The sequence below is a fragment of the Squalius cephalus genome (assembly GCF_949319135.1).
Source record: "Squalius cephalus genome assembly, chromosome: 5".
NCBI lineage: Eukaryota > Metazoa > Chordata > Actinopteri > Cypriniformes > Leuciscidae > Squalius > Squalius cephalus.
In genome coordinates, this window is record NC_137126.1 from 16059013 (window position 1) to 16083150 (window position 24138).

At 45.9% G+C, this 24138-nt stretch overlaps 1 protein-coding gene across 6 annotated transcripts in view; it reads left to right on the plus strand.

Annotated features, from left to right (window-relative positions):
- The window catches only part of abr (ABR activator of RhoGEF and GTPase), a 488870-nt gene that overhangs the window by 419301 nt on the left and 45431 nt on the right, over positions 1–24138 (plus strand). The window contains exon 1 of one of the 6 annotated variants that reach the window (XM_079870551.1): positions 20044–20611. The exons of the other annotated variants lie outside the window; for them this stretch is intronic. Within the exon in view, the coding sequence (XP_079726677.1) occupies positions 20456–20611 (156 nt within the window). The 5' untranslated portion in view covers positions 20044–20455. Of the gene's footprint in view, positions 1–20043; positions 20612–24138 lie in introns of those variants that run through there. 6 annotated transcript variants of the gene reach the window in all.

Below are 24138 nucleotides of genomic sequence, written 5' to 3' on the forward strand. Positions count from 1 at the left end.
CCTACCGCTGAGCCCTTGGCGTGACGTCACGACCAATGAGCGCGCTTGGCGCGCTTAATGCGTCACAGCCCGCGAAAAGGGGGGTGTGGCTTAGCGTATATAAACAGGGCTCGGAGGCTGCTTCTCTGGTTTCTGTCGCATGAAGCGAAATGAGCTCGTGGCGCGAGCACGGCGGGCTACGCAATACTCGTTCCCTCTTCTAGAGAGAACAGAGGTTACGTGAGTAACCGAAACGTTCTCTTACGAGAGGTTCTCTCGTATTGCGTAGTTGCTACGCTACGGGAACGCCCTTGTCAACGCCGTGCGCGCCCAGCATCCACTGAATGAGTCCCAGGGAGAGCCCGGGGAACGTGATAGCGGAGAGCCGGGCGGCCCAAAGAGGGCTAGCGCCGTACATAAGCACACACTAGGGGGTTAGGAGCGGCACGGCCGGTCCGAACTGACAATTCCCTGCATAGTGCAGCTCAACCAGTAGAGCTAAATCACACACCGTAGCCCGCGCACAGATAGTGGGCCGGCATACGCGAGACTTAGACTGATAATACTTTCGCCTGCAAGGCGGGAACATCCAGGTTGTAAAACCTAACAAATGTAGAGGGGGAGGCCCAGCCTGCCGCTGCACAAATGTCATGAATGGGAATCCCGCTGGACCACGCCCACGACGAGGCCATGCCTCTGGTGGAGTGAGCTCGAATGCCCAATGGGCACTGCAGGTCTTTAGACGCATAAGCCACAGCAATAGCGTCCACTATCCATCTGGACAGGCTGTGTTTCGAGGCGGCGAGACCCTTGGTGCGCCCACCAAACGAAACAAAGAGCTGATCCGAGCGCCTGAAAGCGGCGGACCGTGAAATGTAGTTTCTCAACGCCCTGACCGGGCAGAGGAGATTACTATCGGCCTCGCTGCCGTGCGTTGGCAGGGCTGAGAGGGAAATGACCTGTGCTCTGAAGGGAGTGCCCAAAATTTTGGGAACGTACCCATGCCTCGGTCTGAGAATGACTTTGGAGTCATTAGGTCCGAACTCGAGGCACGCGGCGTTAATAGATAACGCGTGAAGGTCTCCCACTCGTTTGACTGAAGACAGTGCTATCAGAAAAACGGTTTTGAGCGTGAGGTATTTCATATCCACAGTTTCCAAGGGTTCGAAGGGATGCGCTTTCAGGGCCTCCAAGACCAGAGAAAGATCCCACATAGGAACCGCGGGGGGTCGCGGGGGGTTCATCCTCCTGGCTCCCCTAAGGAAGCGGATGACGAACTCGTTCCTTCCTAATGCGCGGCCCCGCTCTGAAACAGAGAGCGCTGAAATGGCCGCAACATAGACTTTGAGCGTGGAGGGGGACCTGCCCGCGTCCAGTAGCTCTTGAAGGAAACACAGAATTCGCGATACCCCACATGTCTGTGGATCGAGCCCCTTAGCAGTGCACCATCTGTTAAACACTGACCATTTCGACATGTAGAGCCGCCTCGTAGAGGGGGCTCTAGATTGTATGATCGTGTTCATGACCCCGTCTGGCAGATCAGCGTGTAATCGTTGAGGCTCCACGCATGCAGAGACCAGCGCTCTGGATGGGGATGCCATATCGAGCCGCGGGCTTGAGAGAGAAGGTCTCTCTTCACCGGTATCGGCCAGGGGGCTGAGTCTGCCAGCTGTATTAGATCCGGGAACCAAGCTTGGTTCTCCCAGCATGGGGCTATGAGGAGCACTGAGTGGCGCGCTTCCCTGATTCTCTCGATGACCTGAGGCAGCAGAGAGACCGGGGGAAAAGCGTACAACGGGCCGCTGGGCCAGGTCTGGGCCAGCGCGTCCTCGTTCTTCGAGAAGAACTCTGGGCAATGAGCGTTGTCTTTTGACGCAAAAAGGTCGACTTTCGCTTTGCCGAAACGGCGCCACAGTGACTGGACTGTTTGGGGGTGTAGAGACCACTCCCCAGGGGGAACGTTGTCCCTGGACAGTCTGTCGGGACCCTCGTTCAGGTGGCCAGGCAAATGCTCGGCTCTCAGCGAGCGCAGAGGGTGCTGAGCCCACACGAGGAGGCGTTCCGCCAGGGTGCAGAGCGTCTTTGATCTGACACCGCCCTGGCGATTCACATAGGCCACTACCGATGTATTGTCCGTGCGGACTAGAACATGGTGACCGTGGAGGAATGGGAGGAAGTGTTTGAGCGCTTTCTCGACCGCGAGCATCTCTAGACAGTTTATGTGTAGGAGATTCTCCTGGTCTGACCAGCGGCCATAGACCGGTCTGCCTTCGAAGAGCGCTCCCCAACCTAGGTTGGAAGCGTCTGTCGAGACAACTTTCCGGTGTGAAATCACTCCCATAGTCACTCCCGTGAGATACCATTCGGCTGCCAGCCAGGGCTGCAGGGCTGAAATGCAGCCCTGATTCACTCTGACTCGCAAGCCGCCGGCCGCCCAGGCTCGGTGGGGCATGCGCGCTTTCAGCCAGCGTTGAAGCGGGCGCATGCGCAGTAAGCCCAGCTGGAGCGCTGCTGCAGCTGAGGCCATATGCCCCAAGATACGCTGGAATGTCCTCAGCGGAACCCGGCTGCCTATTTGGAGGGATGCGGCGAGGAGGCGGATGCGGCGCGCGCGCTGCTCCTACAGTCTGGCCGTCATAGCCACCGAGTCCAGTTCTATTCCAAGAAAGGAAATTGACTGACGGGGCGATAGCGAGCTCTTGGTCCAGTTGACCGAGAGACCCAGCTCCTCCAAATGGCTGAGAAGCGCTGTTCTGTGAGACACAAGTTCCGTCTCTGACTGCGCTAGAATAAGCCAATCGTCCAGATAATTCAGTATTCGCATTCCCTGTTTTCTCAGGGGAGCGAGGGCCGTGTCCATGCATTTCGTAAATGTACGGGGTGCCAAAGACAGGCCGAAGGGCAGGACTGTGTACTGATATACTCGACCGTTGAAGGCGAATCTCAAGAATGGCCTGTGACGGGGAGTTATCTGGATCTGAAAGTATGCGTCTTTTAGATCGAGAGAGATAAACCAGTCTCCTGGGCGAATCTGCGCGAGGATTTTTCTGGTTGTGATCATTTTGAACGGCCGTCTCATGAGGGCTTTGTTCAGATGTCTCAGATCTAAAATAGGTCTTAACGCTCCGTCCTTCTTGGGTACGAGGAAGTAGCGGCTGTAAAAGCCCGACTCGCTCAGAGAAGGATGAACCTGTTCTATAGCCCCTTTGCGCAGCAGCTTCGCTATTTCTGCTTGAAGCAGGTGCGCAGCTTCTGAACTCACTCTCGTCTCCGTCTGTGCTGTAAAGCGCGGAGGGCGACGAGCGAATTGAAGCGAATAGCCATGTTTTATAGTATTCAGCACCCATTCTGACGCGCCCTGAATCGCTTCCCATGCTTTCGCATGCATAGCTAGGGGTCGAATGGTCTCTGGGTTCAGATCGCCGCGCTGCGCGGGATGGGGAACCTGTATCAGAGAGGATGGAGCGGCGTGCGCGCCGCTGGTGCTCGAACACGGGGGCTGGTAAACAGTATTGGCCGACTGAACAGCATTCAGTAGCTCGGTCCCATCGGATGGAGCGTGATTTGCTGTCAAACATCCCAGGCGCGAGAGTGGCGTGGGGATTATAATGTCTAAAAGTGAGTGCGCGTGCTCGTGAGCGGGCACAGAATTTACACTTATGACATGGCCAGTGTTTGGGAGCTTTAGAGAGTCTGTGACCCAAGGTAACTGACTGGCAGAGCGAACAGCGGGTAGGTGTGAGCACAAGGTTGTGGGCACATTTTCTACACTTAATACTCGAGCGGCTTGCGTCCGCTTCATGAGAGAGCGCTCTGTGCGCGTTACCATGGGGACCCTGTTTGTGTGAAGCAGTGAGCACATGGGAGTGGGCACATTTTCTACACTTATAATACTCTCGGCCTGAGCCGTTGTTGCCCGGGGTAACCGAGTGGCAGAGCGAGTTACGGGTAGATGTGAGCACAGAGTTGTGGGCACATTTACTACACTTAGTACTCGAGCGGTGTGTGACCACTTTATGAGAGAGCGCTCTGAACGCGTTACCATGGGGACCGTGTTTGTGTGAAGCAGTGAGCACGTGGGAGTGGGCACATTTTCTACACTTACAACACCTTCGGCCGGAGCCGGAAAACCCGAATTTACACTCTTTCTGAGATTTATTTGGGCCGCCGTAAAAACGGCGTTTGTGTGCAGGCGAGCGAGTGGTGTTACTGGCTCGTTGGCTGCGGTGTAAGCTGCTGCAGTAGCCTGTACTGAGGGGACTGACAGAGCTGGGCGTTTTGATGGCAGTCCGGCCGCAGCGGGACTCAGCCATCTTTTCCTCCCTGCGGGTGCTAGGAGGACTTCGCGGGCTCAGACTTCAGCGTTATCTTGGGACGCGGACCCCGGGGGGGCGGCGGTCTGTGACGGCTGGTTGAGCGCGACCTAGGGCGGCCGCCCTGGCGTCGCTGCGAAGCAGTTGGTGGCCGAGACGAGCGCTGTGTGGAGCTGCGCGCAGGAGGCTGAGCTTGAGAGCGGCCTGCGGCTGGGCTCGAGCGGCGGGGCAGGAAGAGATTCATAGCCTGCGACGCCTTCTGTACTTCAGAGAAGCGGTCCACAATCCCGCTGACCGCAGGGCCGAAGAGGCCAGTGGGCGAGAGCGGGGCGTTGAGGAAAACAGCGCGTTCTGACTCACTCATATCCGCCAGCGTCAACCATAAGTGTCTGTCGATGACGGTGAGCGCGGCCATAGATCTGCCGATGGCTTGTGCAGCGGTCTTGGTAGCGCGGAGCGAAAGGTCCGTCGCACTGCGCAGATCTGTTAAGGCTGTGTGATCCGAGCCCTTCTCGTCCAATTCGCGGAGGAGGTCGGCTTGCAGGATCTGGAGAACAGCCATCGAGTGCAGGGCGGAAGCAGCTTGGCCGGAGGCGGCGAATGCGCGGCCGGCGAGAGCTGATGTGGTCCTGCAGGCTTTGGACGGCAGGGCAGACTTTGAGCGCCATCTAGCAGACGGCGGGCAAAGGTGCGTTGCCACCGCTTCCTCAACGGAAGGGATGCCGGTATATCCTTTCTCGGCGGCCCCGTCCACCTGGGAGAGGGCCGAGGAGACAGATGAGCGGAGTCTAGCGGAGAAGGGCGCGTTCCACGACTTCGATAGCTCCGCATGGAGCTCGGGCAGGAAGGGTGCTGACCTAGAGGCTGGCGCTTGGCGGCGGCTAGGCAGAAAACACCCGTCGAGTCGGTTCGGCGCGGGCTCCTTGGGTGGGGACCAGTCCAATCCCAGTCGGTCGACCGCTTTGGTGAGGAGGCGGATAAGCTCCGCGTCAACACTGGAGCGGGACCTGCCAGACTCTGGAGTCGAGGAGGCGGAGCGGTGAGAGCCCGACCACTCCTCGCTGTCCGAAGCAAGCAGAGAGCAGCTGTCAGCAGCGTCATCTGCTTCATCCCCTAAGGCGACGGCAGTGCAGGCAGTGGCCGGCCGCTGCGCGTCGGTGAAGGGCGGGGGAGAAGGAGAGAGCGAGGCTCGCGGGAGGGGCTCCGGCGAGCGCTCAGCTATAACCACCGGCTCGGGAGGCCTTTGAGAGCGGCGTTTCTTCTTTCGCGGCCCTGAAGAGGCAGCCGGGGAAGGTGGAGGATCATCAAACATGGCGAGTCGAGCCCGCAGGGTCGACATCGGCAAGTCCTCACACTGTTCGCAGCCGCCCGTGGAGAGGGCGCGGGCTGCGTGGTCGAGGCCCAGGCAGAGAGCGCAGACCACGTGGCGGTCTCCGTCGCTGAGCGAGGCTCTGCACGAGCCACAGGATGAGCGAGGCATTTGCAACAACGCCTCGCGCTCTTTTAGATGCAAAGTGTGTCGCGGGGCGAACACACACACACATACAACACAGAGCAGTAAAGGATATATTCGCCGGATAGCGAAGCAGGCAGGGAAAGCTGAAGGCGGCGAAGGCGGCCGGCGTCCTCAGGCTGAGATCCTCGGCGTGCTGGTCGCTTGATTCAACGGCGGCTTCCTCAGAGAGCAGCGATGCGAAGAGCTTCGCTGAAAAGACAGAAATCAGAGAAGCAGCCTCCGAGCCCTGTTTATATACGCTAAGCCACACCCCCCTTTTCGCGGGCTGTGACGCATTAAGCGCGCCAAGCGCGCTCATTGGTCGTGACGTCACGCCAAGGGCTCAGCGGTAGGCTGCTGCAGTTGCCGCAGGGCAGCCAATGGGCACGCTAGTAGCTCGCCCTAGGTCTGCAGGCTGCCGCACTGCGTTGACAAGATTATAAAAATTAAGGATAATTTTTGGCTTCAGTATCTCGAGAAAGAAAGGCTTTCCCGTAGCGTAGCAACTACGCAATACGAGAGAACCTCTCGTAAGAGAACAATTTTTATATGCTGTTGTATGATATGAGTGTGGATGTTGTCTCTGCTATTAATATTACACATATTCATCATATTGTCAGTGCTGTTATGTGAACAAAAGATTATCTTATATTTATACATTTGTATATTTTAATTCATGCTAAAATATCTCCTAAAATATGCCTCATTTTCTTAATGAAAAAAATATGATTTCTTTTTTTCTGTTTTTATTATTTATTCTTTCTATTATTTTTTTAATTATTCTTTTTATTTATTATTTCATTTGATTTTGCGCTTAAGTATGACCCAGATATTTCTTTATGAGAAGATATCACAGAGAATCCCCGTACAGAATATTAGGATTCTTAATCATTGCTGTGGAATATCAGATGATACAATATCATCCACATGACGCTCAAATGAGATAAAACTGGGACAATCTGTCGAGTTCAGCGAAAACACACACACACACACGCACACACACACACGCACACACACACACGCACACACACACACACACACACACACACACACACACACACACACACAGACTTTGACATTTCACAGAATTTGAAAACTGCTTTTGTGTGTCTTCAGATGTGGAGAGTGTGCATTTTGTGGTGTTGTTGTTGTTATTAAGGTCATTGTTAGTCTCTAAAATGATTGCTGCATATCTGATGATGCTTGCATCAGAGCTGTTGTTAAATAAAAATTTTCCACTTGCAGCACGTCAGAGTACGGCTGTTCTGAAAATTGATTTGGTTAAAATGGTTATAGTAGCGCAAACAGTTACCGTGGCAACCTGGCATCATCTAGGGATCTGTCATGGTGCTCTAATACTTTTTCTGCCCCTCAGGTGCTGCACACACACACACACACACACACACACACACATATGCAGAAAGAGTTAATGAATGATAACTGTGGGGCTGCTTTTGTTCTTAAATGGGACATTGGATGCCCCTTTTACATGATGTAAAATAAGTCTCCAGAGTGTTTATGTGAAGTTTTAGCTCAAAACACACAGATAATATTTTATAGCATGTTAAAATTGCCACTTTTTGGGAGGTGAGCAAAAACACTCCGTGTTTGTGTGTGTCTCTTTAAATGCAAATGGACTGGTACTCCCGGCCCCATTTCTAGAATAGGGCGGAGCTTCAAGAGCTCATCAAAACAGGACAATTTCACGCACTGAAAATGTCAAAAACGGTCAGTAGCACTGTTCAGTTCGAACCAGAGTTGGTCAGTCGGACAATAATGCCTACAGAACCAGAGAATATATACAGTATAACAGGTATAGTTTAGTTTAATTACAGTTATAAACTATGTTGTCATCTTTTTTAATCCACTATTAGTACAAGCCTGTTGTAGCGGACCCCGTCCGAATGATGGCCAAAAATTTACTGATGAGTTTTATGAAGTTTATTGTACTTCACACAAAAGATAAATAAACTGGTAAACTTTATATCCATAAAACAACTCTGATAAACTGTAATAAACTGCGTGCTCTCCCTTTCATTACTGCCGTAAGCAACCTGTATCGCTCCGGAAACTTTAAGCTGGATCACGAACAGTTGGTACTGATCAATCCTTGAGTAACAAGGTTTTAGCAAAACCTGTTTTGTTTTGTCACTTTTTGCATTGACCCTCATTCATAAAGCAGGTGTAAAAGTATTTGCGTAGACATAAACTTAAAGGGACAATGTGTAGTTTTTTAGGTATTTTATTATCTAAAATCAATATTTTTATTCATAAATATGTCCTCAATGGTGTACAAATACCTCTGCTAATTATCTGACTTATCCTCGTAAACGAAGAATTTATTATTTTTATATACATGGGACGGGTAGGTCCACGGAGGCTTCCATGTAGTTCCGCCATCTTGAAAAACTATAATAGCAGAGAGGGACAAAAAGTACTAGGCCAACGCGTTTCCACAACGCGTTTTCGTTCAAAGCCGGCATCATGTGACTGAAACCAGCAGAAGCGGAGGAGCAGAGCAGTGAGAGGTGCTTGTCACTGCCCCGGCAAGTTTAAAAGGCTGCACTGTACGGTTATTTATAATGGAGGACCATACATATGCTGAGTCACAGGATAAGGAGTCCTCGTCGTCGAAAAAGTCCAAAATAGACCGTAAAAGGAAACGTGACCGGTGATTACAAAAAACAAGGGTTAATGTCGGGATAGCTAATGCAGGAGAAAGCTTTCAAAGGAGACGCTGAAGTTACCTGCTTTCTTATCGACAGGTAAGTCAATGTTACGGTCTTAATTACAAGCTTTTTTTCATTGCTTGGTTGTGTACTTTATTATATAGACAGTAGAACATTTATAGTTAAAAGTTAAACAGGCTCTTTGATGAATAGCAGCTATTGAGTAAAGTAGAGAAGGCCCTAAAAACAAGGTTGTAAGTTTTGTTTGTTCAAAACTGTAGCATTCATTTGTTCGTTGTGTCAAGTTGCAGTTTGTGTGAAATAACAAACCAGTTCACCCAAAGGAAAACTCGATGAAGTGCTATTATAAGACATCCTGTCACAGCTTTTTGGTTCATAACGGCTACCGTAGATGCAACACGCATTTGAAAAAGTGAGGCGCTGGAGAGCACTATTTGTTTGAATGCAAAATACAATTTCACCGCTAGATGGGAGAAAATCCTACACAATGTCCCTTTTAAATAAAACTAATCATCACGAATAAAACGTCTTCTGCGCCTCTGATGTCGGGAGTATATGAAGACTGTAATGCTCACTCTTACTGTACATCAAACAACAAAACACCTGAGTTGCTTACGAGGCATTCTTGTCACTGCTCCGGCCTGGAGAAAATGGTGGACAGTGTACAACTCGCTCAGGGCGGGGTCTATGCTAATCTATGGGGTCTATGCGGCAGAATCCGTCAGCAGTCGTGGGTGGTCTTATTCAAATAGCTAGCTACCTACAGTACGTAGAAAACGGCTGCAAATTGAAACAGCTTGCTAGGTGACACAGTTTCAGACTCAGACAGCCCACAAAAAACTGGCTACACTGTACGTGTTTTCTTTCCAGCTTTCCTGAGCTGGCAGACAAATCAGATACCTAACTAAATGCAAAAAAGCTTTTTAAAAAAGTGAAAATTTTATCCGATGTCCCCTTTAAAAACCATCATTAGAGTTTGTTTGATGTAGGACGGGCTCTGCACTCCGCACATGAAAGCAGGGTCTGCTAATGCAGTTAGAGCCCCCCTCATTCCCTCAGGACACACCTCACAAACCCAACCCTCAGCTCCTCACATGAAAGGCCGGAACCTCTATCCTGCTCTCTGTCCTTGGTTCCTCCTCCCTGTCTCCATCCATTCCGCATCTTTGTGATTCAGACACAGTGTTTCTGTGCAGTAGCAGATCCATGTCCCAATGACTTTTGTGTTACATCTGATGGAATTATACACTTAACTATGGTACAGTGATGGTAATATTTTTGTATTTGATGTATACCAAAGTAATGAGTAATCGCTGTTTTCATTTATGGTATTTTGCTTAGAATGCTATAGGCTATTTTAAAGGATACAATGGTATTACCTTTATTGTAGTGGTAATTCTTATTTTCTGTGTGACTATTAGCTTATACAGCATCCAGTACATCCTCACACACCTCACACCCCTTAACCAGCCCCATCCTCATCTTTCCACATCACCACCATTACACACATCTGTGCAGTTCTACTTGTCATGTTTTCTGCTGTCTTTGTTTATTCTTATTCCAGTGGCATACGGATGGCACCTAATCAAAATATTCATATCATCCCACAAAAGTAATAGCACAAAAGCCTGCTTAATAAAAAGTATTTTATTGTTAAACATGGAAAACACATGGAAATATATGTGAATGTTTAAGGAGTATTTGCAATGTTACGTTGTTTTAAAGGGTGAAGACTTGGTTAAATATACTACTATTTAAATTTTTGGAGTCAAATGTTCCTTGAGCTCCAAATCAGCATATTAGAATGGTTTGTGAAGGATCATGTAGCACTGAAGACTGAAAAATTAAGATTTACAATTACAGGAATAAATTAAATTTTTAAAACACATTAAACAAGAAAGCAGGCATTTTAAATTGTAATAATGTTGTATTTCACAATATTACTGATTTTACAGTCTTTTTGATCAAATAAGTGCAGTCTTGGTGAGTATTTCTTTGTAAGAGACATTTTTAAGCATCTTTAAATATATATATATATAAACACCATTTTAAATATAATGTCAACTGTTGATATCTTGTAATTGCTACTACAGTATGTCTGGTAATTGCTATACAGTATGTTTTTGGATGCATGTAAAGCACCATTGTATACAACCATTATTATCTCGTAGAGTTGTTCTGTGATTATGAAAACAGTAAGTCAAGTCACCTTAATTTATATAGCGCTTTTAACTATATGAATTGTTTCAAAGCAGCTTTACACTGATAATAGGAAATTACAGTAACAGAGATTGTTTTGGCTTTACAGCAGCTCTAGGATAAAGTTATTGTCCAGCTAAAGTTACTTTTGATTGATTGATTGATTGATTGATTGATTGATTGATTGATAAGTAAAAGAAGTATGTTTGGGATTACTGTGAAGTGGCATCTGAAAATGGACGAATGTAGTTAGACATTCGTTAGGCGTATGGTTCGTTAGTTAGGCGTATGGTTACCAGGCCGCCCTTTTTGTGTCTTTATGTGTGTGGCTCTGGTCAGAATGCCTCATGCAGATGTCGTCATTGAGTCCATGAATAACTAGTGAGACAAGGTTGTCGACTGAGGTTATGATTGTACCTCTGGTTTAAGTTTATTCGTTGTCACTTATAATAGTTTAGGTCATGAGACACTGACGTCATTGTGAGCTTTGCTTTATCCACTGCTGAACATCCACCTGTGGTTATCTCAGCGACAACCTTCATCCATTCATTCTCCAAGCCACTTGTCCTATATGGAGTTGTGGGATGCTGAAGCCGATCACCCTCAACCAGTGTAATGGAAAACCACATAGAGCAGTAAGTCATCACAATCATGAAAAGAAAAGAAAGAAAAATGGCTGTGAGATGAAAACCGCTCCCCTCCTTCATGCATTGTTGTTGTAAGCTTCTGACAGAGAAGAAAGAGCAAAGCAAGAGAATAAGAGTGTCTTCCCTCAGCTAAACTCCCTATTTCAGCCTTTAGCTTCACCTGTTTAATGAGCATCACTGTCACTTGTTTCTGAAAAGATGAAAGAGAGAACCCTTCTGAAGCACTTACCACCCCCTTTATATGCTAAAGTCGACTCAATTAATTAATTAATTAATTTTGCTCTACTTTCCTAGAGAAGAACAAGGGCATCCTGCACCTATTTTTGTTTTTGGAGGGTTCACCAGTTTCAGTCCTGGCTCACTTGGTACTATAGGCAAGATAAGAGAAGAAAAACAAATTATGTATATATATATATTAGCACGTTAGTATCCCCCCCCCCCCCCCCCAACAAAAATTAAGCCAGTTATTTATATCTTTTGCTGCAGTGTGTCAGTATGAAATATCAGTTTACATTTCCAAACATTTCTTTTACCATTAAAGCTGCCTTCGGCAAAATTTTTTTGATCATATTCAGTGAAATCGACACTATAATCCGACAGAACAACATAAATAAAGTGGTTTTAGAAAAAAACCCGAGCTTTTAACTCCACCTGGAGCGTGTTATTTGTTTTGCAAAAATCCACCGCTCCCGGATCATCAGGTCCAATCAGCGCAGGGGGGTGTGATATCTGACTGTCAATCACATGTCGTGCACACGCCACAGTCACAGATCCCCTCTCCCTCACGGCTCGCGCACGTTACAATATCACATGCACAGGACACGCCTGAAGTTCGCCTGAGATTGTACGAAGCGTGATGGCGGAGAGAAAATCTACTAACAAGCTTCCAATTCCTCTGTTATTGCTATCTATGGATAGATTAGCCAGGGCAGCCTACCTCCGAGTCCATGGTGTTGATCGATGCTGAAGAGACGCGCGCGTTCACAGAAGTCAACCAATCTGCCAGACTTGCCGACTGCAGCTTTAATTAAAATGATTCAGTGAGATTTTTGTATGCACACGGAGTCTAACAACATGGTATGCTCCACATGGAGATCTGATCTCACCATCATCGAGTCTGTCTGTAATTTGCAGGTAGGTTTCTTCAAGCGTAATGTTGTTGCTGCAGTTCTAGAGTTAGTCTGTCTCTGTCTGAGTAGAAATAATTAGGGGAAAAATTAAAAAAACAATATTTATGAGTCATATAATTTTTTATAGTATGAGTAATACTAACTTTTAATTTTCTCTAAACCTTTGTGAAATTGTACTTGCATGCCACAAACCTCTGGAGACAGAGAGAAAGAGAGGTGGAAAGCTCAAGCTGCCGAGAACAGCAAATTCATCTTAATTGGTAATTATAGCACTGACGTCGCAGCCGTTTCAATCCTCCGGTCTCCTTTTGGCCCATTAAATCTTCTTCTAAGAAGCCCTGAGGCCAAAGCCGTGCCCTCAGATTGGAGGCTATTTAGTATGCTGTACATTGGTCTTTATCTGAAGTCAGACATACAAATTCTAATGAAATTTCTAAGTGTTACCTGTTTTTGTCAGGTCCATGGCTGGTTAACACACCTCTGACATATTGAGTTGTGGTGCTCAAATGGGAAATTCAAGTTTGAATTTGGTGTGTGTCATTTCCCTTTCCCTGTCTTTTTTGTTGCTGCGCTGCTCTCAATAAAATGTGGTAAATGCCAAACCTAAAAATATAAGATATTCAATATCCAAGGACACACAGATGTTTACTGCTCACTATCTGCCTTTAATTCACTCTTTTGTCTTGTGTTAGATTAGATAATACTAAAATCTAAGGCTTTAGCATGAACACATTTCTGTATGCTCATGTCATGATCCATGGATGGAGGAAAGGTGTTATGAGGACAAATGGAAAGAAAGAGAAGAAAAATTACCTGGTAGACACCAATGTGTGTATACATTCTGTGCTGAACAGTTTCTACACTGATTTAATTCAAATTAGCCAAAATATAAAAAAATGAATTACTTGCACACAGGAAGCAGGGAATACATGGAACTTTGTGCAATTTTTGTGTGTGAATTGTGCCGCCGGGTTTTGTGGATGCTGATTCCATGGGGGCCTGAAAAGTATGTTCAGATGACTTCTGAGTAATTGGATGTGCTTAGGTGCATGGTGCAGCACTAGTACCGTATAGTAGTATACTTAGTATATACTACTATAGTAGTAAAGTAGTATACTTTTTTTTTTAAGTACACCCTTTTGATCTTTGCGTACACCAGGCACAGTTCCTGCAGTGCCTGTGAGGTTTTCACAAAGAACTAGTAATAGTCTTTTTTCCGGTCTTATGCAAGATTTGGATGGAGGAAAGGTGGTATGAGGACAAATGGGGAAAAAAGAGAAGAAAAATTACCTGGTAGACACCAATGTGTGCAGCTCCAGAGACTAAGCACGAGGACAGAAGATGTAGAAAAATCCCACACTTGCTTACATAACCAACATATATACTGAGCATCAACACACACAAGACGCAGCCGCCCCAGGCTCCCAGTGACACACACTGCTAAGATTACAGAAGCAGAGAATGTGCTCTGTAAGAATAGTGTCAGATTATGAAATATGTTTGTCTTCACTGACACACAAACTTCAAGAGTATTTTTGTTTTTAACTTTGTGTTTATGAATTAGAGAATATAGTGGTTCAGGTCAGGTCTCAGATGACAGTCACTGACAGGGTTTTTGGGCAAGTTTGAGGAAAACCTGTCCAGGTCATATTTCATGCCAAGGTCAAAACAGAAATCTGAGAATAAATATTTGCATTAGTTTTTGGGCATTATTTACACTATTTTATGACTAGACAAGTATGTATGTTTTCCATCAAATTATTTGTAGTTTTTATTTTTTAAATTTTGATTCTTACTCTTTTCTTTTCTTCTCAGTGATGATTCTCATTACTGTAAATAAAGTATTACAGTAAAACATTATTTAATACAATGATTTTTTATTAAATCAACACTTTAAAGACTGTATAAAAGTTACAATTATGTAGAAATATGAATATAAAATAAATAATTAGATTTTTATTTATTTTCTACCATTCAAAAATTTGGGGTTGGTAAGATTATTTTAATTGTTTTTGAAAGAAGTTTCTTATGCTCACCAAGGCTTATCAAAAACACAGGAAAAACAGTAATATTGTGAAATATTATTTCAATTTAAAATAACTGTTTTCCATTTTACTACTGTGATGGCAAAAGCTGAATTTTCAGCAGCCATTACTACACATCACGTCACATGATCCTTTAGATATCATTCTAATATGATATTTGGTGTTCAAGAAACATTTCTTATTAATGTCAGTGTTGAAAACGGTTGTTCTGCTTGATAATTCTGTGAAAACGTACTCGGTTACTAACGTAACCTCGTTTCTCTCTAGAAGAGGGAACGAGTACTGCGTAATATCTTACGCTATGGGGAAAACCTCTTTTCCGCGAGATACTGAAGCCAAAAAATTATCCTTAAATTTGTAATAATGTAAAACGCGTTGTGGCAGCACACAGACATAGGCGAGACAGCTCGCGCGCCTATTGGCTGCCCTGTGGCAACTGCAGCAGCCTATCGAGAGAGGCCCCTCGTGACGTCAGATCCAATGAGGGCGCGAAGCGTCACATCCCGCCGAAACGGGCGTGGCTTGGGCCTATAAATATGCCTCGACAGGCTGTGAAATCTGTTTTTTCATCGCTAAAGCGAACCAGAGCGTGATGCATGCACGGCAAAGATATGCAGTACTCGTTCCCTCTTCTAGAGAGAACCGAGGTTACGTTAGTAACCGAGTACGTTCTCTTACGAGAGGTCTCTCGTACTGCGTAAAATCTTACGCTATGGGGAACATAGTGTAAAACGCCGTGCGTGCTGAGATCCAACACCAAAGTCCCAAGGGCAAGTGCCCGGGGCTCATATAGTGCATGATCATCAGGGACTCGCAGAGAGCCCGGGAAAGAGGGGCTGGAACAGCATCATTCCTGTAATAAGTAGCGTCCTGTAAGGAGCAATTATATAAATAGTGTTCCACACAGTCAGGGCGAAGACTCGGCCTGGTCTGATGAATATTACGGGTCTTACACACTGCCCATAGAGCTGCGTGATCGATCAGCGAGCGGTGCTCGAGCAATTTCAGTATTCTGAGCCTAAAGCATCGGGCAGACAGTACTGATTTTAGACCGAAAGCAGCTTAGCCTGCAAGGCAGGAACCTCTAGGTTATAAAACCTTATAAATGTAGATGGGGAGGCCCAGCCTGGCGCCATACAGATATCTTGCAAGGCAATCCCACTAGACCAAGCCCACGACGAGGCCATGCCTCTTGTGGAGTACACTCTGACACCTAACGGGCACTGCAGGCCCTTAGAAGCGTAAGCCAGCGCAATAGCATCAACTATCCACCTGGATAGACTCTGTTTCGATACGGCAAGTCCCTTAGAACGTCCGTTGAACGAAACGAAGAGCTGCTCCGTCTGTCTGAAGACAGTCGAGCGAGACACATAAGCCCTTAATGCCCTGACCGGGCAAAGGAAGCTTGCATCCTCCTCCTCGTTGGAGACCGGCAGGGCAGACAGGGAAATCACCTGCGCCCTAAACGGTGTGTTGAGGGATTTTGGAACATATCCGTGCCTTGGTTTGAGTATGACTTTAGAGTCATTTGGCCCAAACTCCATACACGTCGCGCTCACTGAGAGCGCATGCAAGTCCCCTACACGCTTTACTGAAGCGAGAGCCAGAAGAAACGCTGTCTTGAAAGACAAGTGTTTGATATCTATTGATCTGATTGGCTTGAATGGGGCACCTTTCATGGCTTCCAAGACCGTGTAAAGGTCCCACATGGGAACTGAGGGAGGTCTGGGAGGATTCAGCCTCTTAGCTCCTCTAAGGAAGCAAATGACCAGATCGTTCCTTCCAAGTGACTGGCCAAGCGTCGGTTTAGTGAACGCTGCTATGGCCGCCACATAGACCTTGAGCGTGGATGGGGTTCTGCCCTTATCCAGTAGCTCTTGCAGGAAGGAGAGAACCTCCGTCACCCCACAGTCTGAGGCTGAAAAGCCACGGGCTGTGCACCAGCTAGAGAACACAGACCATTTCGAGGAATAGAGCCATCTAGTAGACGGGGCTCTAGCCTGCGTGATCGTGTTTAACACTCCCACCGGGAGGTTAGCGGGTACCCGTTGATGGCCCATCCGTTTTCCTTGATTCACTCCAATACCTGAGGTAGGAGCATGACGGGGGGAAAAGCATAGAGCGGGCAGCGGGGCCAGACGTGGGCCAGCGCATCCCTGCTCTTGGAGAAAAACTCCAGACAGTGAGCATTTTCCTGAGACGCAAACAGGTCTACCTTCGCTCTGCCAAATGTCTTCCACAGCAGTTGGACTGTCTATGGGTAGAGACCATTCTGCTGCCGGAACATTGTTCCTGGACAGTCTGTCTGGTCCCATATTCAGGTGGCCTGGCACGTGCGCTGCTCTCAGCGAGCACAAATTGTGCTGAGCCCAGACCAGGAGGCGCTCTGTCAGCCTGTAAAGGTTTCGGGACCTGATACCTCCTTGGCGACTTCTATAGGCCACCACCGACATGTTGTCCGAACGGACCAAGACGTGGTGTCTTTTTATCTGGGGACAAAAATGCCTCAGCGCGTTGTCGACTGCCATCATCTCCAGGCAGTTTATGTGTAGAAGCTTTTACCGTTCTGACCACTGGCCGAAGAACAGTCTGCCCTCGAGCAGCGCTCCCCATCCCGAGGTGGAGACGTCCATAGACATCACCTTCACACTCGAGGAAGTCCCCAGGCTTACACCTGACCGGTACCAGTCGGTCGCTCTCCAAGATTTCAGAGCTGAGACGCATTTCTGATCGACCTTGAGGCGAAAAAGACCGGAGGTCCACGCTCGACGCGGTACTCGCACTTTCATCCAGAACTGCAGTGGGCGCGTGCGAAGCAGACCCAACTGGAGTACTGATGATGCTGAGGCCATGAGACCCAGCATTTTCTGAAAGTTTCTGAGCGGGATTATAGTGCCGCAGTGGAAGGATTTCGTCATGCACTGAATATTCAGTCTGCGCTGTGGCGATAGTTGTTCTGTCATAGACAGCGAGTCCAGTTCTGTGCCCAGAAAAGATATTCTCTGACTGCGAGACAGTGAACTATGTGTGCGAGCCCTGGAATGTGACGGGCTGTGCTTGTGTGTAGGAATGAGCACTGGGCTGGGGCGCTTTTTTCTACACTCAATAACACCATCGGCCGTGGCCGGAATACCAGAAAATACACTCTTTATGAGATTTATCTGGGTAGCCGTAAAAACGGCGTTTGTGTGCAGGCAAACGGGCTGTGTAACCGGCTTGTTTTCTGCTAAATACACTGGAACAGTCGCATTTTCTGGAACTGAACGAGCGAGAAGTGTTGGTGGAAGTCTGGCCGCAGCGGGACTTGAACACCATCGTAGACACCATCGGCGTGAGCCGGATGACCAGAATTGTACTCTGAGATTTCTCTGAGTTGCCATAGAAATGGTGTTTGGGTGCAGGCGAGCGGGTTGTACAACGCGCTCGTTGGCTGCAAAATACACATCTGCAGTCGCCTTTTTAGGGGGACTGACAGAGTGAAATGCTTTGAAGGCTCATATGTTTAGACGCTAATAAATACTCGAGCACCATTATGTGCAAGAGGCTGGTTCGCTCTCTGTATGTAAGAAAGCTGGCCGCGAGCTCGGAGAAGCGAACGGCATAATTTTTATCTGCTGCCAGACCCGGGATTCGAACACGGGTCTCTGGCGCGAAAGCCTACAGTAGGATTTCGCCACTGAGCCACAGGGGGAAAACACATAAGTGTTCAGTTAGCGCGAGCATATAAGAGAGGGTCACGTTTTGTGTCGGTGTTTGTTTGCAGGCGTGCGTGTATTATAACAGGCTCGTTTACTGCAATATTAACATTTCCAGCCGCCTGAACTTAAGAGGGGACTGAGAAATGTGTTAGAATTAGAGGTTGGTCCGGCCTCGGCGGGACTAAAACACTCTCTCTCCTCCCTTCGCCGGTGAGTGAGGCACGCGGGGTGCTGAACATTGCTTGTGACTGTCCGCTCTGACATCCCTTATGAACGGCGCAGTCTGCGCGGCTCAAGCAGAGAGAGAGAGCGGGAAGAGGGGTCGTAATAGGCGAATAGCCAGAGAGCGTCATCATGTCTTGTGACGGCGTTTGTTTGCAGGCGTGCATGTACTATAACAGGCTCGTTCACTGCAATATTGATATTTCCAATCGCCTGCACTTAAGAGGGGACTGAGAAATGTGTGAGAAATGGAGGTTGGTCCGGCCTCAGCGGGACTAAAACACTCTCTTTCCTCCTTTCGCCGGCGAGTGATGCACGCGAACGGGGGCGCGAGGGCGGGGTAGCTTTCTTGTAACGTAAAGAAAACTAGCCCCACGCAGTTTCACAGCAGGCGGCGAAGCTGGCGGGCGAACCGGTGAGCTTCCGCGGGTTGGAGGAGGTTCCGGGACCCGTTGAGCACGGCGCTTTTTACGGCGCGGCACCGCAGCGGGCGGAGGTGCAGACTCGGTGAAAGATGCCAGGTGTGTCCTCAGAGTCACCATGGGCATCAGCTCGCAGTGAGGGCAACCGCCGTCAGCGAGCGCGAGAGCTGCGTGATCCTCACCCAGGCAGGAAACGCAGATGACACACTGAGTGGGGCTCGGCAGGAGCCACAGAAGGAACGAGACATATTAAAAAAAACGCTCGGCTCTTTTAGAGAGGGAGTGTGAGTCGCGGCGGCGAACACACACTAGCAGAGAGTAAAAGGATATAGACGCCGGATAGCGTAGCAGGAACGGCGACTGAAGGCGGCGAGTTGTGGGCCAGCGGCTTCAGATGCAAGGGCTCGTCCCGCAGAAGTCTTTTTCAGGCGGCGCTGCTTCTTCCTCTCAGGATCCAGCGATGCGTGAGCTTCACATGAAGAGATGAAAAATAAGATTTCACAGCCTGTCGAGCTATATTTATAGGCCCAAGCCACGCCCGTTTCGGCGGGACGTGACGCAGTGGGCGCAAAGCGCCCTCATTGGATCTGACGTCACGAGGGGCCTCTCTCGATAGGCTGCTGCAGTTGCCGCAGGGCAGCCAATAGGCGCGCGAGCTGTCTCGCCTATGTCTGCGTGCTGCCGCAACGCGTTTTACATTATTACAAAATTAAGGATAATTTTTTGGCTTCAATATCTCGCGGAAAAGAGGTTTTCCCCATAGCGTAAGATATTACGCAGTACGAGAGACCTCTTGTAAGAGAACCATACATTTAAAAGAAGTGCATTTACTTGAAATAAAATATTTTGTATATTTGTCTGATCTGATTGTGGGAGATGTGCTTATTTGTTATAAAAAAAATAATTCTACAAATAGGCTTTATTTTCTTTATGCAAAAAATAATTTCTTTAAATAATAGTTCTTTCTTTTGATTTGGGATAAAATGTTTTGATGATACTGGGGTAACTCAGCACACAAAGAACGTAACTCCTTTATGGCTCTGTCTTCCTCTCCCTCCGTCGCGCATCTGGAGACTTAAAAACTGCTTTGTGATAGAATCAGCTCACCCGCTCCCTCTCTCCCTCCCTCCCTCTCTCCTTTTCTCCTCCCACTCTTTCTTCCTCTCACTCTCTGTTTTCTGGGGATCAGATGTTGAGGAGAGCGCAGCAGGAGAGAGATGCAGGAGAGCGTTACTTTAACATACACTGAAGGATCTATAGTTCTAATATTAAGCTTGAGAAAAGGCAAAAACATGGCAATGTTTACTTTCCTCTAGAAATGAGCCCTTTATTTCACAGGGTTCATTTTTCTGCTAATTTTTTATCATTTTGTTAATCACTCTGTCCTCAGAGGGCACTTAACACAAGAAGTGAAAATTGTGATCTCCAAGTAAAGGCACAAGGAAAAAAGCATTTTATTTTATTGTTTATTTTTTTTAGAAGTGTTTTTTATCCTTTTGCTGTGAAGAATTTGGGAAGAGTTTGATTTTACCTTGGGAATCGTTGTACTGGTGTTCCGGGGGTCAGAACCCCCCTCTCTTTCTCTGTGCGTGGCTGCGAGAGGAACAAAGTCAGGATGACAGAGATCGTGGTGACGGACTGTAATCTGAACTCAGTGTGTGAGCGCGTGGAGCAGCACTGCTGTGTGGACGATCCTTCAGCCATCAAAAAACACACCAACAGCGGCGCCAAACTGTGGGGCCGTGTGCGCAGTAAACTGCTCCGGCAAAAGGTCACTCGCTTTTTCATTCTTTCTCCAACTGTTACATCCTTCTGGTCTCATTCCTTTCATCTGTTTTCTGTCTGTTTCCCGGCCTTTAACTCACTGAAAGTCACTGAATGCAATCTGCACTTTTTCATGCTGTCTGTCTCAATGCAGAAAGTTGATCCTGTAAATAGTTGGTCTCACTTTATTTGAATTCTTTAACAACTATATACTAACATTTAAATTAATGTGTTAAGTGTGTGTGTGTGTGTGTGTGTGTGTGTGTGTGTGTGTGTATATACATATACATACATATACATACATATATATGTATGTATATACTAGAGGTGGGCATAGATTATTTTTTTTAATCTAGATTAATCTAGATTAATTTTGAAATTAATCTAGATTAATCTAGATTAAAATGGCTCATTTGAATTCTGCCGAAGGCATTCAGAATATGTGTGCTACCCAAATAATGACTATAAAAGTAAGTCTTTGAGAACGGGTTTCTGGGCGATGGGCGATATGGCCTAAAATCCATATTGTGATATACATTGCAGCCTCTTGTGATAACGATATATATTATAATTTTTCATTTAATTTCGTTTATTTGGTTTATCACTAACAAATATACAATAACAAATATTCAACTCATCATATACATAACTTTTGATTAAACCAAAGGGTATAGGCTGAAGCTCAAGGCTTATTAACGCCTATCCCTCTCAATTTTCACAAACAGTCAAACAGTGTTCAATTCTCTTCTTGCAAACATTTGAATCAACAAAGTCATAGAAATTGATTACCCGAAACTTATCTATATGAAAGTATCATCTTCTTTCTTAGGAGCCTTTTAAATCCACTTATTGTTTGTGTTAATTTAAGGTCTATATGCAAACAATTCCATAAATTCACTCCTTTTACAGAGATAGTTCTGCATCTAATATTTGTTCGTACCTTCAGTTTTTTAAACAAACATGTTCCTTTTAACTCATACTTACAATAACGTTTCTCAAACATACTCAAAATTTTATCAGGCAGCATTTTATAATATGCTTTATACATTGTCAATGTAACCTTGTAATCCACTAAATCATAGAATTTTAAAATGTTTAATTTTAAGCTGCAGAGACTTAAGTAGGTCTAATGTTTATTATGGCTTGGAGCTTATGAAACCCCCAATTTAAAATTAGAATATTGTCTAACTGATGTCTTTTCAGTTAAAAAGAAACACAACAACGATTCTTAAAATCGGGCGCAGACAGAGATTATGTGCTACACCACTAAGATATATTGGGAATAATACGCGCGCGCTGGTATTCGTGATATGTTTCATTTTGAATTTCGTTTTGAATAAGCTGCAGAGACTTAAGTAGGTCTAATGTTTATTATGGCTTGGAGCTTATGAAACCCCCAATTTAAAATTAGAATATTGTCTAACTGATGTCTTTTCAGTTAAAAAGAAACACAACAACGATTCTTAAAATCGGGCGCAGACAGAGATTATGTGCTACACCACTAAGATATATTGGGAATAATACGCGCGCGCTGGTATTCGTGATATGTTTCGTTTTGAATTTGAGGTGGTAGAACGGATTAGTCGTGTGTTAACTTACCGAACTGTGACCCCACACACTCTGTCTATATAGTTTGCTGCTGCTCGTTGGACGGCTTAAATCCAAACCTTTCTTTCACTTTCAAAACCAAAGCTTTCACTTTCAGCAGTTTACTTAAGATGACGACGAATTATGATGCGTTGCAGCCGGGTTTACCTCGCGGCCGCGGGTAGGTTGCGTCATCATAGCTTGTGTAGTATAGAGGCAGCTCCCAACCCAACTTTGAGAATAGATTAACGGCGATATTTTTTTTATCGCGCGATAAGAGTCTCGCGTTAACGCAGCACGTTAACGCCGATAACGGCCCACCACTAGTATATACATATATATGTATATATACATGTATACATATACATATATACATGTATACATATATACATATATATATACATATATATGTATGAGACCAGGGGCTCATCTCCTGTTTCCAAAATGCATCACAAACTGCTTGAGAAAGCTGTTCTACTCATAGACTGTAAAGGTTACTACTGTACTGTTACCGTCCGTAGGCAACATTAGGTAGGCCTATGTTATTATCAACTACTATAGGCTATCAATTAGGGATGGGCGATATGGCCTAAAATCTATATTGTGATATACATTGCAGCCTCTTGCGATAACGATATATATTATAATAAAACCATTTCAGAACAGGTTATACAGACCCTGCTAAACAACTGCTAAATGTTTTTTTTATTTTTTTTTGAAAGGGTGTATGTAGTTTTGAGAACATATATTGTGCAAAACTGTAAGTATACAACATAATTTTGCAGATAATTATATATATATTAGTGGTGGCCGTTATCGGCGTTAACGCAGCGACTCTTATCGCGCGATAAAAAAAATATCGCCGTTAATCTATTCTCCAAGTTGGGTTGGGAGCGTTGGGAGCTGGCTCAAGCTACACAAGCTATGATGACGCAATCTACCCGCGGCCGCGAGGAACACCCGGCTGCAACGCATCATATTCGTCGTCATCTTAAGTAAACACGGCTGAAAGTGAAAGCTGGTGTAAAAGATCCGTGCAACATCCATTATTTGGACTTGGTTTGTATTTAAGCCGTCCGACGTAGACTGTGTGGTGTAACAGTTCGGTAAGTTAACACACGACTAATCCGTTACCACCTCAAATTCAAAACGAAACATATCACTGAATACCAGCGCGCGCGTATTATTCCCAATATATCTTAGTGAGTGGTGTAGCACATAATCTCTTTTTATTAAAAGCGCCCGATTTTAAGAATCGTTGTTGTGTTTCTTTTTAACTGAAAAGACATCAGTTAGACAATATTCTAATTTTAAATTTGGGGTTTCATAAGCTCCAAGCCATAATAAACATTAGACCTACTTAAGTCTCTGCAGCTAGTGTAGCCTACTTAAATTGTATTTATCTGCAAAATTATGTTGTATACTTACAGTTTTGCACAATATATGTTCTCAAAACTACATACACCCTTTCAAAAAAAAAAAAAAAAAAAATACATTTAGCAGTTGTTTAGCAGGGTCTGTGTAACCTGTTCTGAAATGGTTTTATTATAATATCGTTATCGCAAGAGGCTGCAATGTATATCACAATATGGATTTTAGGCCATATCGCCCATCCCTAATTGATAGCCTATAGTAGTTGATAATAACATAGGCCTACCTAATGTTGCCTACGTACGGTAACAGTACAGTAGTAACCTTTTACAGTCTATGAGTAGAACAGCTTTCTCAAGCAGTTTGTGATGCATTTTGGAAACAGGAGATGAGCCCCTGGTCTAATGCGCCACCTGGCTTGAGAAACCCGTTCTCAAAGACTTACTTTTATAGTCATTATTTGGGTAGCACACATACTCTGAATGCCTTCGGCAGAATTCAAATGAGCCATTTTAATCTAGATTAATCTAGATTAATTTCAAAATTAATCTAGATTAATCTAGATTAAAAAAATTA